Consider the following 14,915-nt stretch of genomic DNA (forward strand, 5'->3'; position numbering starts at 1 on the left):
GCCTTTCATAACATTACATTATGCCAAAATATGAGGTTATTCTATACATATGCAGAATACTGTGATCACATTGTGCTCCTTCAGACATTGAATCAGCATCAATGTAAGTGTATTAATCCTGACAGTGAAGTGTCTGCTAGTTCTCTGCTAGTAGGCCTTAGCACAGACTGCGTCATAAACAGTTGTGCAAAACGGCAGCAGCAGTAGATGCCGGGCTCAGTTGGGGCCACGGCAGTCAGTTTTTCCAATGTTCCACCTGGCTGCTTTTATCCTTTTACACCTACCTTTCACCCCTGAAATGAAAAGAACATCCATTTCAAAGGTTCTTCCTGAGACAGAACGTTGTCTGGTCAGCAGGGGAGAAGATGAACCAAATGAGGCCTGCCGATATACAAACTGTATGGAGTGGACTTTTGGAACTTTTATTTTGAGAATGCCAAGAAAGATAAAAAATAAGTTTGCCATCTGCAGATTTAAATCCAATTGAACGTGACTTTCATTTGCCAAAGATAAAACTCAAGGCAAAGAGACTTCCAAACAAACAACTGATGATGGCTGTAGTACCCCTGGAAAAGGATGCCGAGTTACCTACAGTCAGGGGAAATCCATTCCATCTGATTACCCTTACAACTCTATTCCCCCTTTACAAACTGTCAATTGAAGATACACTGGTTGGGTCAATGGGAAGCAGTAGTTGTTATATGCAAAGTATATTTGATCAAATACTAAATATAAGTTCCGTTGGATATTAAGGTGTTCTAAAATACCTCAGGTGCTTTAAAATAGGGTATAAATAAAACATTTTAATTGTACTGTTAATGTTGAATCAAATATATACACAAACCCCCTCAAATATAAGCTGTGAATCAACATTCACCAGCCACTTTATTAGATACACCTATCTAGTATTAAGTACGTTCACCTTTTGCCTCGATTTGTTAAAACATGTATAAATACATTTACAATATATGCTTTGTACATAAACTACCGTTCAATAGTTTGGGGTCACTTAGAAATGTCCTTGTTTTCCATGAAAACATATGTCACCATTATGGGGCAGGACAGAGGGCGCAGAGCGGTGAAAGGTAAACATTCCTTTTTTGGGCAACTTCAAACAATTAAAGACAAGAGGTACAACCGAGAACCAAGCACAAACAAACATTGATCCACCCAGGGTGGAGAAATACCTTAACTTAAATAGGATTTCCCCAATTAGAGGCAACGCAGTCCAGCTGTCTCTAATTGGGGATAACCAAAACCGTAGGGCAGAGATGCCTAGAGGCACCTCTGCTGTCAGTCCCTGACTATCATCCCCAGGCTTGCTATCAGATAACAATTATGGGAGGCTTTGAAAATACTCTTTGCCATAGACTGGCTCTAACCAGAATAGAAAGAGATGATTATCACCCCAAGTTGTGCACAGGGGTCTCCCCCTCCTCTTTCTATTCTGGTTAGAGCCAGTTTACTCTGTTCTGTGAAGGGTGTAGTACACAGAGATCATTAGTTTATTTGCAATTTCCCACATGGAATATCCTTCATTTCATGGGACAATAATAGACTGGCAAGTTTCAGAAGAAAGTTTTTTGTTTCAGGACATTTTGAGCCTATAATTAAACCCAAAATTGCTGATGCTCCAGATTCTCAATAAGTTTAAAGGACAGTTGTATTGCTTCTTTAATCAGCACAACAGTTTTTAGCTGTGCTAACATAATTGCAAAAGGGTCTTCTAATGATTACATATTGTTTGTTTCATAATGCGCCAAATATTTTCAGTGGGTGACAGGTCTGGACTGCAGGCAGGAGAGTTTAGCACCTGGACTCTTACTACGGAGCCATGCTGTTGTAATATGTGCAGAATGTGGTTTAGCATTGTGTTGCTGAAATTAGCAAGGCCTTCCCTGATAAAGACCTGGATAACACCATCACGGATGCTAGCTTTTGAACTGTGTGCTGATAACAAGCAGGATGGTCCCTCTCTTCTTTAGTTTGGAGGATGCGGCATCCATGATTCCTAAAAATAATTAAAATGTTTGCTTTGTCAGACCACAGGACAGTTCTCTACTTCGCCTCAGTCCATCTTAAATGAGCTTGGGCCCAGAAAAGGTGGCAGCATTTCTGAGTATTTGTTTGCATACTGTATGGTTTGTTCTTTGCATGGTGGAGTTTTGACTTGCATTTGTGGATGCAACAACGTACTGTGTTCATAGACAATGGTTTTCGGGAAGCGTTCCTGAGCCCATGCAGTGATTTCCACTATAGAATCGTGTCTGTTTTTAATGCTGTGCTGACTGAGGGCCCAAATATCATAGCCATCCAATATTGGTTTCTGGCCTTGGGACTTGTGTACAGAGATTTCTCCTGATTCTCTAAATCCTTTAAAGATATTATGTTCTGCAAATTAGGAGATTCCCAAACTCTTTGCAATTTTACATTATTCTTTAATTGTTGATCTATTTGCCTGCACAGTCTTTCACAGAGTGGTGAACCCCTCCCTATCTTTACTTCTGAAAGACTCATCCTTTCTGGGATGCTCTTTTTATACCCAATCATTTTACTGACCTGTTTCCAGTTTAGTTGTGAGATATTCCACCATTTCTTTTTTTAGCATTACACAAATGTTCTAGTCTTTTGTTGCCCCTGTCCCAGCTTTTTTGATACATTTTGCTGGCATCAAATTCAATGTAGGCATATGCTTTTCAAGAAACAATAACATTTCTCAGTTTCAACATTTGATTTGTCGTCTTTGTACTATTTTCTATTTAATATAGGGTTTAAATTATTTGCACATCATTGCATTCTGTTTTATTTACATTTTACACAGTGTCACAACTTTTTTGGGCATAGGGTTGTACATTGTTTATATGGTGAGTTGTCCTTTCCTCTTTCAGTCATATGCATTTGGCAAGGTAGTCATTGAAAATAAGAATTAGTTCTCAACTGGTCAAATTCATGGTTAAATGACAGTGAAATAAATAAAGATCAGACATACAAAGACTAAGCTGCATATCAAATACCCCAGTTTCACTCACCTTATATCCTCCATAGTTCTGAGATCACACCAGATTGACTGTCTCATTCGTGCCATTGATGTCGCTCCCCATCTTCTTTTGCGCAAACTTCACAGTACTCACTAAAGTTGACCTGTAAACAATTAATTAGAAAACCGGCTTTGGAAACAGACATTTTCTGAAATGTGTCTAGGCCATTAATAGGGATATGCTTCTATTTGACAATAGACATTTAATTGAAGTTCTATGGTATATATAATCCTTGGCTTCTACAGGATATTATTAATTTTTAATGAACTAATTTCCTGTGGACTTGTGACATCATGGAGTCATGACATGACTTTAGCTGCAGGAATCGTATTTTTGTCAAATTGATTCTCTTCTGAATCCTGATTGTTACTTGTGTCTACATGACCAATAGTTGACCCTGGCATTAACAGTATTACCTGTATAAGCCTACTGTATTTGTGCAATTTAAAAATATGAATACTCAGTCTAGAATATCCAACAAAATACATAATACACAACATGTCAAGTTCCAGGAATATCAGTGTGGATCCTTCTAGAGAATGATCATGAAGATATATTCTTTGGCCAGGGCAGACTCACATTGTTTATTTAAGGAGACTGTGTTGTCTGTGGCCTAGCAGGGATTATGATGAACATGACAAAATGCACAGTATCTACAATGTTGTTTATTTGGGAAGGACCTAAGATTATTTAAAAACAAATATGAATGTTGTGGAATCAGTGTATATGTGGAACTGAGGACAACATTCCTTAGTTTAGATTTGTTGTCCACTCCCACTCTACACATAGACTCATATATCCGGAGAAAGCCATACATCTGTGGAGATTGCCTTGAGATGCCTTGTTGCCTTTTGTTTCTGCTCATAACTACTGACCTTCTTCACTCCTGAAGGTGGATTTCCTGGCCCACCCTGCCTAAACAATGGAGAGGAACCTGCCACATACCATCCCAATGGAAGAGGTTGTTTACTTGCAAGCTGTAAAGACAGCATGATGTCTGCCTCCCCATCAGTTTGCTAGCTCCTTCAAAGGCAGCATCCATTTCATCTTCAAAATCAGTGTAATATTGTGACATGCATGCAGTTATCTTGTGTTGTCTATGCTTCAAAGGCGTTTGAGTATTGCATGATGTGTATGGGGAGATTACAATGGCCCTGTAATTCTTTTCAGATAGGAGCTCAGCAAAAATCTAAAATCAGAGCACACAGCTTCTTAATTACAGGTCTGCATTAAGCTGTGCCATGCTCCACAGGGCTCCAAGGGGCAGTTGGCTGAGACAGACTCCCCCAGCCAGGCCTGACTGTCACTAGTCTGCCTGTCATCACCCCGGCCTTCTCACAGGGAAAGACATGACATATTCTGGAGATAAAAGGGCCATCCTGCGCCCTGCCATTCCCTCTCTCTACACTAATGGCTTATAAATATCTCCTTCAAAGCCCTAGATCATGGGCTGGTGGGCCTCCTGCTGCTTTGGTGGTGTAATAGTACAGTCTACATAGCCTTTCTTTCATGCACTGACACCATTCCTGCCAAAGAGAAGCAGAACCAGGACAGTGGGGGCTGTTAAATGATGGACAGCTGGCCTGATGGAGCCACTGACACCCGCCCGAGTTTGAAATGAAAGAAGATGGAGAAGCAACTCTCCATGACCCTTCCACACACATCAGATCAGACTAGTAGTGTTGACTTGCACCCTGTGGTGTTAAACAGGTTTTTGTTTTTGCTTACACACATTAATTGCCTCACACACACAGCATATTCACTTAGCAAATTATTGATCTATCTCAGCCATACCATGACGTTGTTACACTAATTTACATTAAAATGGCACAGCGCTGGTGAGGAATCGACATTGATCAAAGCTTTAGCATCCATTATTTTACAGATCTGCTGTCAGTGTGTGCTGCTCTTTCTTGTACGTTTGTCACAGCTGGGAGAATGGGATTGTGTTCCGTGTTAGATGTGATGCTTCAAAGGCTATATGATAGACAATTCAGTGCTACACACATAGAGACGCAGGCAGCAATCCGTTTTTCAGCATACATGGAAACAAGGCTACACAGCGGAGGCACTAAGCAAACGGGGGCAGGGTTGTGCCAAGGTTATTGTTGGACAGCCTCAGTTCCAGAGTGGAACAGACAAATTATCCTTCAAAAGGCACCACAGTAAAAGACCATCAGTCATTACTGATCCCTGTCTTCAGCTTACAGGATTTCTATTTATGTGAATGATGAAAGAATAATCAATGTATTAATTGAAGCCCTATCCACTATCTACTATGTTCTACTACTGTAATCAGTTTAACTAGGTCATGGCTAGTGCTGTATCACTGTGATTAATGGAGATATGAATATTAAACTGTTGTCGTAGTCATGATCTAGTCGTTAGCACAGATGTAATGACAATGAGTTTTTGGTCATTATGGTGCGGTATATAGCAGAAAGGAGAGATCAAGTGGAACTTCCTTTCCTTCAAGTTTATTGGGCGTAACACTCTCTTATTGGGATTAGCCACAATGCATTATTCAAGTCCAATCCATCTGCCTTTGTCTCTGTGTGTGGGGAAATCGTGAGGCTGGCACAGGGACTGTGTTCAAATGCCACAGGGATTGAGGAGATTTGGAAAACTTTCTGCCCTGTTTAGTGATCTAAAGCACTGTTTTGATTGACAATTCATTAAATAGCACAGCATGGTTTCAGAGAATCTTGGATTAATGTTCAAATATTATTCTGCCTTCTGAGACTGTCGTTAAACCACAATCACTACATCAAGATGTTTTGGTTTAGTTTCATTTTGAGATTTCCTGATGTACATTTATAGATGTTTAGTTTGTTGATAGGATGATTATCTGTTTATAAACAACTGCTTTCAACCTGATAGATTTTAGACTGAAGTAAAGAATCTTGCCATCTGCTTTGCTCTGGATAATATTTTCTCCCTGAAGAACTCTTCCATTCCCTTAGATAAATAAATATTATTTTCTGTTATTTAAGAGAGAGAATGTGAGAGAAAGTGAGAGAGAGATAACACTACAGTACTGTATTTGGATGAGAGAAATACATGCAGTGTGTGAGTTTGAGCCCATGCATGCTGAATCAATTTAAACACAATCAAAACTTAAGAGGGATTAAAGCCCTTGTGATGAGATAGCATACTCAAAATGGCTTAAAATAGCTGCGGAGATTATGCTAATGCAATCTAATTTAAAGGTGCCTCCAATAGTATTTATTAATGAAACGCCATCTGTTTAATGCCCTGTGGTCAGCAAAATAAAGTATGCTGCCAGTCTTCCACAAAGAGGGCAATCTTATTGTCCTACATCCCTAACTGCCTCTACACCATGAAAAACTCAAGTAACCTCCCAATGTGCCTAACTAGGCTTTTCCCATCATTCAATGCCACTCAATCTGACATGTCACATTGGTCACAACCTGTAAAATGCCATTCATGCTGCTCTGAGTTAATCCTCAGAGACTGTTCAGGTCAATTTCCTAGAGTGTTTATGGACCTGTCAGTCTTTCCCTTCCCAGTTGTTTGTCCCCATCGGTTTGAAGATGTCCACCATAGTTACGGAACCCAAACATGCCAAGGTGACTAAGCTGAATGATACATTCTATCATCATAATGTGCTTTGAGAGACTGCTCAAGGATCACATCACTTCCATCATGCCTGCCACCCTAGACCCAGTGCAGTTACTGCATACTGCCCCAACAGTGCCATGGACACTGCCATCGTCGCCTTACTGCACACCCCCCTAACCCACCTGTACAAGATAAGAGAATGCTGTTTATTGACTGCTGCTCTGCTTTTAACATAGTGAGAATGCTATTTATCAACTAGAGCTCTGCTTTCAACACCGTAGTGTCTTCTGAGCTGTTCAGAATGCTGGGAGACCTGGATCTCGACCCGGCCCTGCACAACTGGATCTGAGACTTCTGATATACTTATGCCGGGGGGTAAGGGTAGACCGCATCAGGGTTGCTCTTTCAAAATCTAGGTTTTTGTGGGCAATTACCGTAGTGGATTTTGATAACTGCTTGGTGTTATTGTCTTGCTGAAAGGTCCAGTTGTGAGCAAGTCACCCTCCTGTTAGAGGCAACCAGGTTTTTGGCAATTTCAATAATGGCAAAAATCCCCACCACATCAAGGAGACACCATCATATTTTACAGTAGTTATGAGGTTATTTTCTGCTAATGCATTTTCATTTTGACACACCACAGGTGCTCGCCGAGTGTGAGGCGTACTCTTTGACAGAGAGTGCAACAATAATTCACTTAGGTTTAGGCACATAGAGACATTTCAAGAATTTTTCCTTAAAGCCCATTTTAACACATTGGTTAAGATATAATTGTCTGTCATTGTTTATGGAACATCTGCTGACAGCTGAACTAGAAATTGTCCAGTGTTACCTAATTCGTTCATTACACATCCATGTGAAGATAATTTGTAGGTTAGTCTGTGATTCCCATTAAGATTTGCTGCCCCCTCCTAGCTGCTTATGGTAACTGCCTTATATGCTCAGTTGTTTCTTTGGGCAACTACGGGGCCAACAAAACTGACAAGTTTGTTTTCTGTCTGTGATTTCCAATGCTTTTTAATGCATGTTGTTCATAGGAGGATATGGCCTGGCGCCATAAAGAACATCCAATCAGCCTAGTGCCCATAACATTTATCAGTTACAGTAACAAGCAGTGGGTTAGGGAGAGTCACAGACTGGGATGTGTGTCCTCTGGTGGACAACTCACAAGGCCTAATGCTTTCGGACTGCTTTCTCAACCAGAAAGTCAGACGGTCGGTTAAAGCACCAATTTTAGTTAGAGGGCTTAACTGGAAGATAACATACTTGATGTCAACATAATTGAAATCATCACACAGTTTAATGTAGTCAACTGGTTGGTATTTCCAATTTCATTGGCTGATCCCTTGTAATGACCCAGTCGGTCTTTGGCTTATTCCTGTGATCATGTGATCCTGATTCCAACCGGATCATCAGGATGGATCAGCCAAACATTAATACTGATATTCACTACTTCATCATTAAGATGGCCTTAATGGCTTTGCCCCACTTGGAGCTTAAAGTCGCTCAACCGACCATAGACTCACTAGAGCAACCTGGGCAACACTGTCTGGCATCACTGTTTTACCCATGCTTGAGGGTGCTGACGCATTTTACAGCAATCTTACAGGACCTCTAGGCACTGGTTAGTGTGCCTGGGCACCTGGTTGCAATGATGCAGCTACACTGTGAGGCACTGCTGAGCCATTCAGGAGGCCCCCGGATTAGTTTAACTTTGACAGGCGGATAGAAATGCCAATTCTAAGAAGACACATGGACCATGGACCACATATAAAATTGCACCTGTATTTTTCTGGAACAGGTGAGTGTAGAATGTATGTCATAGGCAGGACATATCTTACTTTATCAAAATAGACACCTACATTGTCTGGGTAAAAACATGTTGGTTATTAAAAAAACACAGATGGCGATGACGCCCTGCCTACATTGTGTTCTGCAGTGGCAGCTTTTCATGGGTTTATCTGTTGATGGATTTAGATTAATGATGATACCCATATCCACACCTTATAATGTGTCTCATCTCTCAGCAGCAACACAACCCAGATGGAGAGTGGAGGGAGAGCTGGGGATTAGGGAAGATTTTCCTTCATTTAATAAATATTTGAATGACACAGTTCAGAGGATAAACCTAGTTCAAGAAGAAGCATAAGAAGAGTCACAGGAATATAGAGCATCTGGCATTAAGGTTGGGTTGTATCATTTAAAATAATCATTCCTATTTACCATCGTTCCAATCTACGACACAGTCCAATAAACACACCTTCACATTAGGACACTAGCTATAAATCTGGAGGGCTTAGCCTTAATTTCCCATAGCATTGTTCCCATTAGTCCACTTAAAAGGTCCAGGTTAAAAAGATATTACTTTAATCAAGTGTTCAAACTAAAATAATTATTTCATTGTACCTTTCCTAATAGAAAATAAAGTTTAGAACTGTTTCAAAGGTTCAATGGTTAGGGTTCAATAGTTAATCTACAGTGGAGACAGAAATTGAACTTTAATTACAATACAGGCACTGAATTACAAAATGATACACTTGACATTCAGGATATTGGTTGAACTAAAAATGATGGTCATAACCACTCCTCAAGATGATCAAGTAATCGTTATTTTCTGGAACAATATAGATCACTTTCGCTTCCCCTTTTGTCTCTTCTGCTATGAAATTCTATTTTTCTCTCTTTCTGCTTTATTCTCTAAACCTTTGCCATCCAAATTACTTTTTCCATAGTGACCCAATCCATCATAATCCAATCCTATTCTACACCCATTTTCACTTAGAGGGAACAAGGAAGACCATTCATAATATATTATATTCTTCATATTCCAATAGAACTGCTCTTTTGGAACACAGCTCACTCTTTCTTAGTAAAGATGATGCCCCCATTGACTTCCCAACAATGAATCAGCCCCCCCCTAAATCCACCAACTCAAGGAGAAAAATGAGGTTTTATCTTTAACAGGATTAGAAAGACAAAAGTACAAACCAAATCAGAAAACACAATCTACAATCTATTATGTTGCAGAATCAAACAAATGCTGATACAATGATGAAGCAATTCATTATGTGTGGGTAATCCATTTACTTCAGTCAGTATCAGCTGTTTTAGCATGTTTGACTAGAATAATGTGTGTAAACGTGGATGTTGGCGTTCTTCATTGGCATAACGGGTGTGATTTTCCTCGAACATTTCTTTAGAAAAACATGTAAGTTAATTGATAGTTAAAGTCACAAGAATCATGAAGTGTTATTCATCTGTGATAGCATATCTGTTTTTGTAGAATTTTGAGAACAGATGTGATAGAATGTAACTACATCTGCAAATCTGAGAATGGGAATCCTGTCATATAGCCTAGCAACAGCTTTCAATGGAGACAGTTGTCAAAGAGACCATGTGTTACATCATCTGTGGCCAACCGAGCCACAGTACTTGGTTCAAGTGAAGCAAGAGTCAGGGTTGAAGGCTTGAGCCATGGATTGTTTAGGGATTAGTCGGTAGGATTTACAGGCTTCACGGCAGAAATTAAGGGACACCATGGCAATGGCAACACAGGAATCCAGGAGCAATGAGAAAGCAGAAATGCCCAGGATTGTATTCATTCCACTAAACAAGATGTTTTATTTGCGAAATATTTAGCCTAAGTTTTTATTGGAAAGATTCAGGTATGTCCCTCCCTGTTTGTTCTGTTTAATGAAAGAGGGAGGAAACTACCTAAATGTACCAAGTTGTGCTCTCTATTTCTCTCACCCCTCCCTCTCTTGAGCTCTCTCTCTCTCGTTCTCTGTCACTAATTCTCTGAGCTGAATATACTTTTATTCTAGAAAGAAAGTAACCAGTGTGCAGTCACACTGCAGCGCCGAAGCAGTCCATAGGCTAGCCAGATTTACTGTGTGTGTGTGTGGATTTGACCCTCTTGCTGAATGTGTGTGTGTTTATGGGGACTTGGGGTTGAGACCCTTGTTGAAAAGTATCAGTGGTCTATTCGGTCTACAGATTTGTGACTTTTGTCAAGTCACATTGAAGGGGTTGTGTGTTTGGAGTGGGGTTATTCTCTGTGTGTGTTAATGGGACCATGATGGCTGATCGGGAGGACTCAGATTGCTGGGATCAGTTGATCCATCTTCAGATGACCAGCTCAGGGGACTGGCCAACACCCTGTGAGTGAGCTGGACCATCAACATACCCTCATTTCATCACAATCCTCATTTTCTTCTGGGAGATCCCAGATTTCATTATCATTCTATTCATTCAAATCACCTCTCAAATTTCAATTCTACTTCTACTTTAATTTTATCACATGCCTTAATATTTTAGTTGTAGGCTGCTTGGTAATACTTGGTAAAACAACTGCCTTATGTTTCATGTTTGTTTCCGAAGTGACGTTTTTCTGGGGGTTTTCTTGGTGTACAATTGGTATACATCTGGTATAAAGTTGCTGTATAGTTTTCAATACCTGGAATGTCAGCCTGTATGAGTGGGATGATACTTTTGGCAAACTGCATAATGTCACAGTCTGATTTGATTATAACAGACCATTCACTACAGGGGTTATCTAGATCAGGAGTATTCAAATCTTATTCTCATAACTTGCTGTTCTTATGTTCTACCTCACGTTAATTGCACCCTCCTGGTGTCCAAAGTCTAAATAAATCCCTAATTTGGAGGTTGCAATGAAAAAATGGAGTGGAACTGGTTCCAGGGTCCAGATTTAAATACCAATGCTCTAGATCATACTATAAGGTTTGCACATTTTCAAAATGTACAAACGATTACCCTGAGCATGTTATTGTTCACATGAGGCTCAGGATAATACAATTGAATTGAAAAACTAAATGAATAAAAACAATATTGATTTATTAGACTAAGTGAAATAAAATGTTTGTGGATTGACTTAAATGTTAATTAGTGAGAACTGCAGTACTCAATATTCAGTCAATTAAATGCCTGATATCGTTCTATGCATAGCTCTTTAGAAAGTTTAATCAACTCAAATGATTGGCTTTAGCGTATGTATTTGTGGATATACCAAATTGCTCATGCTGTTAGTCTACATTTAGTGTATGTTGCAAAATCGTACATAGCAACTTAATCAAAACATTCTATTTTTAGGAGGCAAAAATCTGGATTTTGTTCAGATATAAAGGTGTTATTCTTGTTTTCCAGTAATACAAGTGGCTGCATAGAGCCTGCAGATGTGTGATTAAGCCACTCTCTAAAAAAATGTATCTGTTATTTAACCAGGTATTTACAATGACAAAGGCATTCATTTGCAAGATGACAACAAAAAACAGAACAACATAAATTAAAAAAAAAAAAGTAATATGGTTTACAGTATAACAAGAACACTTTAAACAAAATTACACTATATACATGTACAACAAAATTGGCAAAACATCAAAATACATAAAATACTGCTAGACACAAAGATGGATTGGGTGAGCTAAGCGTTTCCTTTTTTGTAACTATTTAAATTTTAATTGGTGAGATAACACAGCCATTCTTTTTTATGTAGATAATCATAGACATAATTTTGTCACAGCTTTGTGTTGATATGTTTCTTTTTGCTTAAACGTGCCATGTGTATAATACTGCCTCTAATGTTTAGAAAACTGAATCTAAACAGTAACATGACTTGTCTCCTCATCCCTTCCTGAACAAGACCAGTATAGTATTATCTGGTCCAGTTTAAAATGGGGAATATTTCAGGCACTCTGAAAAATTTTGTAGAAAAAAAACATGAAACATGATGATCTGAACTGCAGTTCTGTTATCTGGACATTTATGCTAGCAGAACAGTAAACAAAATCAGACATATAATCCCCTTAACAATTAATTTGGACATTCATTTGACAATAAAAAAATTTACAATGTAAATTGATTACCAAAATGTCTGTTTTTGCTCTGTTCATCTAGTGTTGAATATATGCACACACACACTACACTGTCAAATGTCAAATACACACGCATGTAAACATTTCACATATAACCTTTCATTGATTATAAGCAATGTAATTGCTTTGTAATTTAGCTGATGATCTGATGTACAGTGATTTGCAGTTAGTGCATTTACCTTTACATTAGCCACAATACGTTAGATAAACACAGTGCTGTAAACGGTTCACCAGATATGAATGACAATATTGTGAACTTAAAGCTGACTTAAGAACTGTAATCTCATAGTTGTGTAATTACAGTACATAGACAAAATAACAATCTCTCTCCCTTGCCCCCTCCCTCGGTCTCCTCTTCCCCTCCCCACTCTCCCTTAATGTATATCTGAGCTAAATTCCAACTTTTATTAAATAAGGTTACAATTTAACAAATAAATGAAAAATAACTTAGCGTACCCATATCTTTACCATCACTTAAGGTGCTAAAACCAGGTGCAAATTATTACTAAATCATAAAGATTAAAAACTTGGACTGGTATGATCTTAACCATATTGGTGTGTGGTAAGTGTAAACTCATGCCAAGATCCAAGCCCCCCAGAATAAAGAGTATTGATGCCAATGAGTCTGGGGGGGCTTACAAAGTATTTTCCAAGGAATTCAAGCGGGCCATGTATGCAAGAAACCCTCCAACAGTAAAAGCAGTACTATAAAGAAGAGTAGGCAAAGGTTTGTCCCAGTCGATGTAAAAGACTGATAGATAGTTACCAGCAACAGCTCCATGAAGCCAAAAATAAATTGCATTTCTGTAAATGTTTGATGAATAAATGATTGCAAAGTATAACCTGTCATTTGTTCAGGCCCCTTCACTTACTCCATATTTTGTGATAGACTTTATTAATATTTAATTACATTTCCATGTACAAAATCCATGTACACAAAGCAACAAGTGTGACAAAGCAAAAAATACCTATTAAGAAATGGGTCTATTTATTGAACATTTGCAACAGAAATTTCAGAAATATGTACATAAGTATTTAGACCTTTGATTCCATACTTTGTGGAAGCGGTTTTATTTTTGAGTTTCTCCCATTCTTCATGTAGATCCTCCCAAGCTCAGTCAAATTGAGCAGCATCGGTGAACTGTGCTCTTCAGGTCCCCCCACACATGTTCAGTAGGATTGAAGTCTGGTTTTTGGCTTGGCCAGTTCAGACCATTAAATGTAGGGCTGCAAAGATTATTCAACTAAGTCCTCTGATTCAACTTCCATTTCTGCTGTCGATAAGTCACTTCTATGTACTGTACCCCTATAAGCCTACAGATGTTTGACAAGGTTGTGCAACCACAACAATCTCGTGTGCATTACCTGAAACATTTCTGTGCCTGCAGCAGCGAGCCTACACAGTGACCCAATATGTAAGTGAAAGAATCTGAAGTGCCAGATTATATCAGAGAAAAGTAATGATAACCATTTGCCCTAATATGGGCTCTGAATGGCTTTGGCCGTGTGCACATCTACTATGCTGTGTGTGTCTAATAATATACTTCGAATAACACCGTTTTACACGTCAAATGTAGTTATTGACAGGATTCAGGATTAAAGTATTATTGCAATACGACACTCAGTATAATGTGTAGACTGTAATTCTCGTGGTGATTCACAACCATACCGATTAATAGGCTATATCACACACAGAGCTGTATCCAAAGGCAGACCCCCCCTTACTTCTTTTGACTTTGGGACTACTGCCCCGAAAAAAGATAACTGAGTGATTCAAGCATGTTGTCCCAAAAAAAACATCACGTCTTAATAACCATATTGACCTGCCTAAATAATGTGTTTTTTTGTAATGCTGGTGATAATAAAATTATTCATGTGTTCTCTGAAAAGTCAATATGTTGTGCTGTCAGAACCTCTTTGCAGTTCAGCTGAATGTCTCCCAAGTTATGTAAAAGCCTATTTAAACCGATGCAGGGGATGACTGAAATCTTTATCCACTGTTAATCAAGGCACATGTCATCATTTTTCTAATGTGCTTGGTCGTCCTCTTCCATTGATCTCATCTCAGCTTTGTAGGTTTTGGTCTGACCAGTGTGTGTGGTGTTTGAGGGATTACATACATTAGATCATGATAGTTGAATGTATACTATCAGAGGGCAGATTTTATGTCTTTCCTTACCTCTTACCTTAGTTTATTTTTATGGGCTTCAACGCTTGGCTATTCTATAGCCCTGTAGCTATATTCATTACTATCTTTAACATTTTTCATTGATCCTGAACTTCTCCTGATCTTCACTCTTTACACTTAAACGATATGATCACAGCAGGATGAGTGTCTCACCAGATTTAAGAGTGAGTGAGATAACTGCACAGCAACTTGTTTCCTAACCCTTGTGTTATCCCT

The 14,915-nt window shown here is 38.9% G+C and overlaps 1 protein-coding gene across 4 annotated transcripts in view; it reads left to right on the forward strand.

Annotated features, from left to right (window-relative positions):
• The window catches only part of esamb (endothelial cell adhesion molecule b), a 64,357-nt gene that overhangs the window by 26,174 nt on the left and 23,268 nt on the right, over positions 1–14,915 (forward strand). For 2 of the 4 annotated variants that reach the window (XM_020048174.2, XM_034288795.1), the window contains exon 1: positions 10,473–10,777. The exons of 1 other annotated variant lie outside the window; for it this stretch is intronic. In XM_020048174.2, the coding sequence (XP_019903733.2) occupies positions 10,693–10,777 (85 nt within the window). In that variant the 5' untranslated portion in view covers positions 10,473–10,692. Of the gene's footprint in view, positions 1–10,170; positions 10,283–10,472; positions 10,778–14,915 lie in introns of those variants that run through there. One more of the 4 variants, XM_034288803.1, reaches the window with a different exon arrangement.

The sequence above is a fragment of the Esox lucius genome, chromosome 1 (assembly GCF_011004845.1).
Source record: "Esox lucius isolate fEsoLuc1 chromosome 1, fEsoLuc1.pri, whole genome shotgun sequence".
NCBI lineage: Eukaryota > Metazoa > Chordata > Actinopteri > Esociformes > Esocidae > Esox > Esox lucius.